General features: G+C 40.9%; 1 protein-coding gene across 15 annotated transcripts in view; it reads right to left on the bottom strand.

Moving 5' to 3' along the window:
- The window catches only part of NCKAP5 (NCK associated protein 5), a 768,088-nt gene that overhangs the window by 72,456 nt on the left and 683,394 nt on the right, over positions 1–12,238 (bottom strand). For all 15 annotated transcript variants that reach the window (XM_077320242.1, XM_077320245.1, XM_077320241.1 and 12 more), the window contains 2 exons: positions 6,930–7,072; positions 4,558–4,690 (listed from right to left, as the gene is read on the bottom strand). In XM_077320242.1, the coding sequence (XP_077176357.1) occupies positions 4,558–4,690; positions 6,930–7,072 (276 nt within the window). The remainder of the gene's footprint in view (positions 1–4,557; positions 4,691–6,929; positions 7,073–12,238) is intronic.

Below are 12,238 nucleotides of genomic sequence, written 5' to 3'. Positions count from 1 at the left end.
AGACAATCTGCCACTGAACTACAGTTCCATTCCTAAACTCCATGTACACAACATGCATTTTCTAAACCAAACACATAGCAAGTAGGATGCGGTGGGAGAAATACAACTGCATCCTGGTGAAGGGGATGTATATATCCCTAATGAATGGTGTTTGACCAGTTGAACTGACTGGTTTGAAAAGATGGGGAGAATTAAGCAGGAACTATTCTGTTACTGCAACAAATGAACAGCTGCATGCTGTGCATGAGAATATCAGTATCTGACAATTTGCAAATGAGTCTCGCTGTTCTCCAAATGATAACATTTTCCTGTATCAGAACACTGATTGTGGAAACATTCTAAGAGTCATAATTAAATCACTGTGGAATCTTAAAATGGGGATTTTTCTATTTGTTTGTGTTGGCTGTCGATTCCCCCCTTTCACTGAGAATAACCCCCTGAAATTCAAACCCATTCCCTGCACCTAGTCAGCAATGGGTGCCTATCTGAGGTTCCAGCTATGTCCATGGACTTGTCAAAGACCTTCTTAATCCAGATTCCTACACACATTAGAAAAACCTCCTCCCCTCTTCTGCCCAGTCAAGGAGATTTGGAGATTGACTCTAGAACTTCTAAAAGCATGACATATAATGCGAGATGGAGACTGGAAGAAAACACCCTGTGCTGCCTGCTGTATTGTAAAAGCCTACTGTGATCCTGTCTCCTTGCGAAGTAACAGAGCACCATTTTCTTGTTTTATTCTGCTACCGTGTAATATTATTTAAATCCATTGTGTACTTCAGCAGCTTCCAGAATTAAGATTAAATTGTCCCACCTCTTGCAGCAACTAGACTCACACTGATTTCCAACTGCCATATTCATAGAAATGATTTTCCACTATTCCAAGAAGGAATAGGCAAGAGCTCCTAGAAGACTGGCATGCCAATGTGCACATAGTTCTTGGTGTGCTGTTGTCTTGTACAAAATCACTCTGGACAGGATACAGGTATCTGGAAACTCATATCAGCTGCCACACTGGGAAGACAACCCAAATTCTATGCTTGAAGCTACCTGAAGTGCCACATTTTCCAGTGCTCTTCAGGACAAAGGTCAGGTGAACCTCCTGAAATATCTCTTGCAGAAATATCTCCAAAACATGTTTTCAGATTAATAACAGTGCAATCCTAAATAGTTACAGCATTTTAAGTGCACCAGAGTCAACGGGCCTAGAAAGGTAGCATTCTGGCACTACAAAGCATGTTAATTATCATATAAAGATAAGTAGTGGCCAAAGTAGTAGCATTGTGGCCAAATTTCTTCAGGCCATAGTCTATTTCTTCTAGTTTTACATTGTCTTGTTCTTTATTATAGTTATGACACATGTCTTTTCATTTTCTGTGATGTATTCACTGCCATTGGTCTGAATGGGCAGCACATTTCCAGCAGTAACTTTTCTCCTGCAGAGATTAAATCCTCAAATACTGTGCTACCTCATTCAAAGGATCTTCCACTCTGCCAAATTTTAACCAAAGATGTGAAAGGAGGAGCAATCCTAGGCAGGACTGCTCAGAATTAAGTCCCATGTAATCCAGTGGGATTTAGTACCACAACCAGCATCTGTTTTATAGGCAAATAAAATTATTGATATAAAAGTACTAAGAGGTACAACAGCATTAAGATATGTTGTTGTTGTTGTTTTTGTATTCACCCAGGATTCTCAAGTATGGTAGGCTAGAAACTAGTGTGGTGAGGTAGGTAGAATCTCTGAGGACACCTGGGTACTCATTGAGTATTTGCTTTATCTCAGCTTAGTCTACACAGGAGGGTTCTTGTGTAAGGGAAAAACCATTCAGTACTTTAGAGAAAAGAGATGAAATATAATTGATGGCATAAACTGGAAAAAATGTGGTTCATGTCAGTTTGGAGTTCGTAAGTGAAATCTCAAACCAAACCAGGAGGTTCCTTTGTGGCCCCACAAACTTGTTGAAACAGATTGAAATCCTTTAAATGGCATTTTCAGAAAGCCTGAAAACAGCTGACTACTTTCCGCCACTCAGTTGTTTCGGACTGTCTTCTGCAGTCCCTTTAACCTTTAGGTAGAGTGCACGACACCTGAAACACAGCCTGAACAACACAGCACCTCTCCACTGCCCAGCTGTTTTTCTTTCATGTGCAGTCACTTTAAGGGGACTGGGGAAAAAGCCAGAAAAACAGCTGAGTTGATCGTAGTTATTCAGCTGTTTCCAAAGGGACTGTACAAGGGAGCCAGAAAAATTTTTAAAGGGCCTGCACAAGAATCCCCCTCCTGCAAAAAACAAAAAACAAAGAAAAAACAGTTGAAAGGTTGCACAAACAATTCTGAAAAACAGCTAAGCCGGGTGGGTTGGTGGGTGAGTGGTGGTGGCAGTACCAGCCACACAGGTATTTCCCTTACTTGTGCAGTCCCTTTAAACTGACTGAACAAGAAACCCAAATAACAGCAGAGTAATGGAGAGGCTGCTGTTTAAAGAGACTGCACAGGAAGCCCAGGAAAGCAGCTGAGCAGTTGGAAGTCAGTACACATTACTCAGCTGTATTTGCAGTTTTCGTGGGGAGCAGAAAGCAGGGTTTTAAAGAGATTTTAAAGAGTCTTTTTAAACCTCTGCTTTCTGCTGTATCCATGAACTGCTGTGCTTCAAAAGTTTGCAGAACACAAACTGCAAACAGGGAAAAATTTATGATAAACTTTGCTTTGTGGTTCAGTTTGTGCCCATCCTTATTTGCGATAAATACATGGAGCCCTAGTTTTTAATCACATAGATAAAGGGGAAAATCTTTTCTGCCTTCTGTGCCTTATTTTGTGCATCTGATCAACTTCAGCTTTTTTGGCCCAGGCTGACTTTTGGTATTGAAGCTGGCTGGAAGAAAAATGATGAAGTTAGTCAAGCAAACTCAGTCAGGAAAAGCACATCAGAAGGCATGCTTTATTTTCACTCATCTTTATTTAAAAATAGGCCCTGGCCCCTTGCTTTCTTTGCACAGGGATGGGAAAACTTGTAAACACAAAAATCACTCTCTTTGGCCCTGCAGTCAAAAGCTTGCTTGTCTTCATTCCCTCAGCTGAAGTACAGTGATAATAATAGAAAGAGTGCTGCCAATAAATATAAAAATGCTGAGAAATCTCATAAATTTAATTCTCATCTCTGTCTCCTCGCATAGCAAGGGTTCCAAGGCTTCATCACTGTCTCTTGCTTCATTTGCCTTAGCCTTATCATTTATGGAGGCAGTGAATTTGCCTCGATACACTACCAACTGTGGTATCCAGAGGAAACAGGCAACATGTCTGTCTCTTTTTCCTGCAGGGGGAAAGTGGCACTTCTGTGTGCTACAGCACTTGACCCTTACTGTGGTTTGCAGGATATATATTCAGAACATGTCCCTCTTTTGCCATGCTGCAGTGGGTAGGATGTAGTCTCTCCTACTAGTTCCCTTCACCTGCCTCCAGTCTGCATCAGCCCCTACGAGAAAAAAGCTTGCTCTAAACAGGCAAGGAGATGAAACCCACAGGAAAAAAAAATGGGAACACAAGAACTAAGAATGTAACTCTGTTTAAATAGAATCAAGAAAGCTTTCCACAACCCACTAGGGACAGTGCAATGATCAGCAGAAAGTGGAAACAGTGTGCTCAGAAACATGACTGGGGCAACTATTTTTAGCAGGAAGATCTCTTAACTTTTCCAGTTCATGTCAGCTAGCTTATCTGCTGATTCACCAGCTGGTCTTCATCTTGTACAATTCTGAGAAGCAAACAGCAATGTCCCAGAATAAGGGTACTTTCTGAAGGTTTCTATTATTTTTAGCCATCAGCTTCAGTGTATTAAATGTATTGAAGGAGGTATTCAGTTTGGGTTTTGGTAAACTATCTTCTAAAACTACTTTCCTAGTGGTTAGTGCTACAATGGATCTGGATCGAAATTTGGCAAACTGCTCATGGTTTGAGAAGTGACATTGTTTATATTGGATAGAAGAGTTTGTGCTAAAAGAACATTCCTATGGGTCTCTAAGCATGTGGTCTCCTCACTCACTCTAGCACAATTTTAGGGACAGAAATAATCAAAATATTAAATTTCTGTTCTTAATTTTATTTACAGGCAACATGTGTGAACAATCTAATATGTGAACAATCTACAGAATTGTAGGGAAGTGGCTGCCAAAGGCTGCTAATGCTTAGCTGTAGCAGCGCATGGTAATATGGAGTTTAGGAAATGGTGTTCATGGCTCATTGGGTATTTTGAACTAGCAAAGTATGCAATTATATATAAAAAAGATCTATTTCTCCACTCTACGGAAGCAATAATCCAATTGAGGGGTCCTTTAGGGATTTATGAGTAAAAGAAATGTTACAGGTAGGTTTCTAGTGACATGCTTGATGAAAGAGACAAAAATTGATGTACATATACAATAACAAGCCCATAATGGAAAATGAGATTTGAAAAGTAATGAGAAAACAAGGCAGACAGAGTCACAAGGAATGACACAAAAGCAACTGCTATTATGGAGGCACGAGTTATAAATTCCTGTACTCAGATCCTGAATTACCTTGTTTGTTGTTCTTCATTAGTTCGACCAACTTTTCTCCTCCATTTCTAAAAACTTTTGTTTCGTATTCCTGCTCTGTTTCAGTATCGCTGCTGCTGCTAGCAGAGTAAGTGCAGACTCTTAGTGCTCTGTCCTGTGAAAAAGAAGCACAACAAACCGGAGCCGTCACTCCTAAGAGAAAACACTTCACTGAGTACAAAGAAGTTCAACACAATCTCTCATCTAGGCAGCATCCAGACATTACAACAAGCTGTACTTAAAATGAGGTTTGCCACCGGGGTGGGGGGGGGAGAGGCATTGTTTGTTGTTCAGCTTCCCCTTTCTCTTTCCCCCACATAGACCGTTTACGCACTGGAGGTTTCATGCTGGGCTGCAGGCTGGAGTTTTATTCGTGGCAGGTTGCCCCGCCTCTTCCTGCACCCACACAGGGGAGCATTTGGCCCAGTGCGCTGCATCCACCCCCGATTTGTGCTCCTGCATGAGAGCTGGGGCAGTGAAGTTCCCAGTGTGGAAATGTTCATACAGATTAGGGCTTCCATGTTTTAAAACCATCAAATGAAGTTCCATTTCTTTGTGAATTGAGGTTTGTCCCACACTAACTGGGTTTGTAAACCTGCAGTTTAATTCTAGTTTAGAATTCTGTTTTGAGGGACATAAATAAGGTCCAGCTCAACGTCACATAAAGCTGGCATTCGTTTCAAGGCTTCTCAAGCCCAAAGTTTGAATTGTGATCCTCCTGCCAAGTGAGCTGGCAGAGGGAAACAATAAGACTAATACAAGCTGCATTTGTGTCCATCAAGGCGAAGCTCTGCTTAACTGAACCAAGGGCATACATAAATTCAAGATCATATCTCAGTAACTTTGTAATATCCTTAAGGCTACTATCCTTTGTGATGGTGAATGCTTCAAACTCTGTGAGCCCTGAGTTCGAAATGTTTAGTGCTGATATATTTTGTAAATGGACTCCGGGGAGTGGTAGAGGACGGGAAGGCCTGGAGGATCATTGTCCATGGGGTCACAGTGGGTTGGACATGACTTCACACCTAACAACAACATAGACAGTGCTGGTATGCATACTTTCCATTAGACTCCATTCAAGGCCCTATTCCTATCTGCAACTCTTGCTTCTCTATGTTCACCACAACTATAGGGACTATTGTTTAGATTCTAGGAAAGAAAGTTATACCTTTTTTGTTGGTTTTGTATATGACAGACAAATATGCCTATGTATACATGGCCCAACAGCAGCAGCAGCATGAATTGACAGCATTCATTAGAGATACCTGTGGCTATTTTTCCTCTGAATAAATAAAGTCATCCTTGGGCAGTTTTACTATGATCCTTTACAATTACAGCATGCCTCATTTTGTCCAGTTTATTTCACCTCAAAACACTTTCCTGGGAGTAAAGCCTGCTGAATAAAATGGAACTTAATTGTGAACAGACCTGCTTCAGATTACTTCCTCAATGTTTAAACAAATAGGAAACTTTTTTCATGGCTGGAAATAATTTCTGATGAGTCCAAGATGAAACAGGGATAACTTTTCTAATCTTGCCATTTGACTACCATCTCTAAAAATCTGTAATCTATAAACTGTCTATGCATTTTGACAAATAATGTTCCACTTTGGGGGAACTCTAAGCCTCTGATTGCAACACCCCCCTCCCCCCGCAACAACAACATATTATAGCTACTTTCAGATAAAATACCAAGATGTTCCACATGCTTTCTACCTTCCATTTGGCCTTCAGACTCTCTGGCATTCTGCTCAGTTTTCTTTGAAGTTACAGCATAAGAAAAGATTTCAATAGCAGTCGACAAAAAAGACAATAGGAAACAAATCTAGAGACCACAAAAGAAAATGGGGGAGGAGTGGGAAGGACGATAGACCATCTCTTAAAGAGATGGGTCATGTTGTCGTGTCCCCGAAAAGTAATTGTAGGACTAATAGCAATCATAAAAATAAACCATTTATTTGTGCAGCCTGAAAATTAAAGGGCAAAGCACATGTAATGTTTTTTTTTAAATTAATAATGGACAAACATGCCATATTTATTTGATGGAAAGTGTTAAGTGACTGCAAAGATTACTATTAATTGATTTGTCTTATGCAGTCTGGTCACTTTGTCATTCAATAATAGAATGTACTGCTCACTAATCAATTCATTGTAGTGTTGCAATGGAGAATTGGGCTCTAATCCTTATACACCATGAAGCTCACTCAGTGACCTTGTGCTAATCACACTCACCCAGTCTAACCTACTTCACAAGTGTATAGCAGTGAGGATAAAGTGGAAAGGGGGAGATACAAATATGCCAACCTGACCTCCTTAAAGTAATGCTACTGCCTAAAGAATCTTTTCATTTATACCTTGGTTTTGATAGCTTTTTTGCTGGTCCAGTCTGGAAATATCTTCTTGTTGTTGCCAGCTTTTTTTTTCTCTGCATGCACTAATGGTGAAGAAGTCAGAGAGCTCACCTCTTGTCTTCCTTTTTTCATAGGATTCATTATTCCTGGTTTCAAGAAAGAAAAAGGAAAATCTTTAGACTGAAAAATATAGTGTTTTGTTCCATTTCCATGTAGAGGTTAAAATGCCGAATAAATTGGTTTGGATCCCGTAGAACATTTTCTTGGGAAGAATGTGGCACAATTTTCACTATCCCCCTCTTTCCAGTTCCCCCCAGAGCAGCATTTGGGGGAGGGGGCATTTAGCACACAGTGGGGAGAATTGACAAAGTCATGCTCTGTGGATGGAAATCCCTTCTGCCTGTGGAGATCTCTGTAGAATATTTAAATAGTTGAATGATTATTGTGGGTAGGGGAGAATTAAGTTTAGGAAAGAAAGGACAGAAGAGGAAGTATAGGAGTCAAAAATGACCTGTAGAAAACTCACTATTTCTCCAGCATTAAAAAGCAGGAGAGGGGCTTTGGACAAAGGACCTTGCTATGTAGAGATAACTCTTCCTTGGAGTTGCTGTTAGCTGTTGTAGGGAAACCAAGACAGATACAAACAACATCTTCTGGATTAAAGGGGGGATTTCTGTCAGGGTGAGAGGAGAAAGCACCCCCCCACCTTTCTTCACATACCTGCCTTGTTTTTATTCTTAGAACAAACTTTGGAAAGTCAATCATTAAGGTCACATATAATGGTTTAGACCCCATGGTGTTGTGGATAGAAAGTGTTTTTGTATGCTGACTGTCACTTCGTTGCTTTCCCACACCTGCTGTAGCCCAAATGTCCCCAGAAACACTACTTATGTGGAATAACATGAAGAGGAAATTGAACAGCTGTCATGAGAAGGCATCCCTAGGGCATCTCCAAGGAATATAACTCAACATATTGCTGCCTGACCTTCCACCGATTTTTTCTTAAATTTATTTATTTAATCATGAAAGCCAAATGCTGGCAACATACATATACAGTTTCAATGCACTGGGTTTGTACACCTTTACAGAAACTGATGGAGAAGCAGTGATGTCTGCATTATCATTTTATGCTTGCAGCCCTGGGTTACGCTACTCTTCGTTTTTCAAGGTAGGGACCCTTGTCCCACTTCCAACTGTTTCTTTCCATTCATGTTGAGTTGGGCTGGCAGGAATAGGAGCTACAGCTAAGCCTAGGTCTTCTGAGTGAGAAGAAAAGGGGAACCACTCTTAAAATGATAAAATGGAAGGGCAATAGCTAACATAAACAATTTCTTTGTTTTGGAACTAACGGTGTGTTTAACAGAAGACAAGGAAATGCACAGTGCTTTGCAGGATTCAGTGATCTGCAGGAGTCTCTTTCTCTCTCCCTGTGTGTATGAGATGGATCAGATGATAAAAATTGAGAATGAGAAAGTTGACCTCCCAATTTGCTGTATACTACTTTTTTCTACATCCCTTCAGGAGAATTTAATTAAGAAACAAACCCTTGAAGGCTGGTGCAGTGAATATTAGCATTAAGATCGGGACAATCTTACTGCTCCCGACTTCTTATGAAGCAATTCAGTGCTTGCAGTTTCTATTCAATTTGTTATAATGACAGTGTTTAATCATGGAGTCTACTCCATAGCACACTGCTGAATTGAGGTCACACATGTGGCTATCCAAGCATGTAGCATATAATCTATAACTAAGATTTCTCTTCTGAATCCCCCTTAGTTGTGCCATTAATTAACGATATACTCATTTCAAAATAATGTGAATTAAAAAAAAATCTTTTCTTTAGCTTTGATTTGAACTGAGCAGGGGAGTTCCCAATGAAGCGTACAATGTGTGTTTGCATTCCATTATAACAAATGCAAAACTGCACTGGGAATATTGCTAAATCAACTAAATTCCAACATGTTTAATTAGAAGACTTCTCATAAACTCTCAAGAATCTTTAATGCAGTCTATTTATTCCTCTACTCAATTTAAATATTGACACATTAGCAAAACATTATTTGTTAGCCTTGCAGTTGGCTTTAACTGAATATGTCACATAGATGTGGGAGGTGGGAAAGGATGGAGATTTTGCCATATAATTAGACAGCTTTGACACATTTGTACCCTTCTGCAACTTTTTCCCCTCATTATGCAGAGCTTAAGAAGCCTGATTCACAACTCAGTTCAATAGTACATATGCAAATTTATGTTATTTTCATGCTGTCTACCTCATTTTAGGGGTAGCAAAATTTTTAGGCTACAGAAAAACAGCGGACTGCCTTCCTAATTGGTGGATCAGGTGACCATGTTTACATGGTCAGTGGGAATGATCTGACTGGGAAAAAACTTTGAATGATTTTCAGGTTGTTCTTTGGACAAAAGAATTCAAGGTTTAACTACCTCATAAAAGACATGGCAACCACAGGAGTACTGTAAGTCTTTGTGCTGTTGTACAAACCACAGTACAGAGAAGGGCAAGGACTGGGAGGCTTATTTTGATTGATCTGTTTCAATATCCTACTTTTAATAAAGTCTTGTCTCAAATACTACATTGGGCTTTTTCTGTTCAGATCTCCATAGACAAATTATATTAGGTTAACTGAGATTTCTTGGTCCAAGTTAAACTGATTTCTATTGGACAGTGGAATATTTTCACATTCCTCTGTATACAAACCCCACTGCTCTGTTTCAGAACAAATGGGCTCTTAGAAGAAAGGTTAATATGTTATTAAATAAATTAATATGAGCCTCTTGTGGCGCAGAGTGGTAAGGCAGCGATATGCTGTCTGGAGCTGTCTGCCCATGAGGTTGGGAGTTCGATCCCAGCAGCCGGCTCAAGGTTGACTCAGCCTTCCATCCTTCCGAGGTGGGTAAAATGAGTACCCAGCTTGCTGGGGGGTAAACAGTAATGACTGGGGAAGGCACTGGCAAACCACCCCGTATTGAGTCTGCCAAGAAAACGCTAGAGGGCGTCACCCCAAGGGTCAGGCATGACTCGGTGCTTGCACAGGGGATACCTTTACCTTTACCTAAATAAATTAATAGGTTATTAAATAAAGCATAATAATACTACTTAATTTTTGGATGACTGAAGAGGAATGCCATTTTCTCCAACCAAATTCAGAAAACACATTTTCTTCTTTTTTGTACATATTATTATAAGTTTATATTTGCCTGTTCAAGTCCAGCTATTTTTAATGACCTGTTTCAGTTGCGAGCTCTTTATGGACCTATCTTTGTATGTGCAAATTATTATTTATTTATTTAGATTTTTATACCGCCCTTTCCATCCATACATCCCAGGATGGTTTACATGGAACATTTTGGGAAATATACAACATTGTATATCAAGGGTGAAATTATTCTTTACCTCTTTATCTGTCCACCCATCCTTCAAAAGGCTATTGTGGCATGATTGAATCTTGAGAGCCACCTTGGTGTAGTGGTTAAGAGTGGCAGCCCCTAATCTGGAGAAGTGGGTTTGATTTGCCACTTTCCACATGCTGCCAGCAGGGTGACCTTGGATCAGTGACAGTTCTCTCAAAGCTCTCTCAGACTCATCTACCTCACAGAGACTTTTTCTGCACCGGAAATTAGTCCCACCTTACCATGTATGCAGTGGCGTGGTTAATTCCCGCTTCTGCATAACTTATCTTATCGGGCCTGTCCCAGGCATGGCCTGATGCAGGCCCTCTGTTGCCCCACAGCAAGGGAACACAGATATATCCATGTCCATGTATATCCATGTTAGCGAATAGTCTGGAGGCATATCATGAAGTTCTATACTGCTTAAGAATAAAATCTTATTCTGAGCACATGTCTTGGGTAAGCATGAACACATGGATGGTGCTTTAGAGCAGCAGTCCCCAACCTTTTTGTGGTCGAGGACCGCCTCCGGGGGTGGGGGAGAGCCGGCGGCCTAGGCGCCATGCACACACAGCATCTGCGCGCAAATGCGCATTCCACCAGCAGAGGGCGCATGCACGTTTGCATCACTGGCGTGCCAGCGACCGCACCTACCTCTCCCCCCCCTCTCGCAGTGAGAAGATCGCCGGGGCGCGAGCGAAGCGGCCGCTTTGGCAACTGCTTCGCTCGCGGCCTGGCGAGCTTCTCACTGGGGGGGGGAGGCAGGCGTGGCCGCCGCCGGCCCAAAACCATGGCCTTCATGGCCAAGTACTGGGCCACAGACTGGGGGTTGACAACCCCCGCTTTAGAGGATGAATGGGGAAGGATAAGCCAGTTGGGAAGCAAGCAAATAAATACATCTCTCTACCACCCTAGCCCTCAGTACTTTCAGGTTTTCAGCCAAATGTTGTTCCCATTTTCCTGACTGTAACTTGGGCAAAGGGACTGAATCAGGGAAATGGTAAGATCTTTCCCTCACCTCTCAGCCCTTCAGCCAATCCACTGTTGTTACTGAGGGAGGTGATGGATGGCAAAACAGGTGGGAGCTGCCAAGTGGGGCTGTACCTTAGCTCTTTAGTATTCCCTCCATGAAAATGAACACTGATAAAGTAAACAGCCAACAAGACAACAAAGGGACATACGACTCAAGTTACAATCATATACATTTTTGATCCTGAACCCTATAATAATTCCTCATGTGAATAAATTGGTGTGTTAGAATTTTACAGAATTTATATGCATATAAGCAAAATTATTCAAAAGAAGAACAAGCTGAAAAGGTAAAGTCTTGCTGCACTACTTTTGTTTAAGGGTGACTTTTTGATTTCTGTATTTTATACATACTCTCCAGTTGTGGCATTTTATGCTGCTAGGAACAGCGATGTTTTTCTTCACGGTGCTCGTATTTATTAAAGTCTTACATTTATTGTTTGATGTCTTTCAAGCTTTATGTTTTATTTCATGGTCTCAGCTATTGCTTCAAGAGGGAAAATATTACTCGAACCATTCTGCTGTCATCGTACTTCATAGATATGCATTCTGGGTAAATGTTTAAAGACTATATCACACCTCCTCTCAGTCCCAGTAACAACCAGTATGGGTATCAATCTGTGTGCACGTGGTTTGCACTGTCTTTGTCTATTGGGAATGTATCCATGGCTGTAAAACATCCTAATATTGAAATAACTTGAAATACTATCCCTTAATCCCACTGAGCAAGTTGGTCACAACAAATGTGACCTATATCTATTACAGCAGTCTTCTCAAAACAATGCCACATTTCCCCATGCTGCATGAATGACTTGGTCCTGAGGAACCTACAGTTTTAGATCCTATTCATGAGATTTTTGGGAAGAACCATTCAT

The sequence above is a fragment of the Paroedura picta genome, chromosome 2 (assembly GCF_049243985.1).
Source record: "Paroedura picta isolate Pp20150507F chromosome 2, Ppicta_v3.0, whole genome shotgun sequence".
Taxonomy (NCBI): domain Eukaryota; kingdom Metazoa; phylum Chordata; class Lepidosauria; order Squamata; family Gekkonidae; genus Paroedura; species Paroedura picta.
This window is presented reverse-complemented; position numbering and strand designations above follow the sequence as displayed.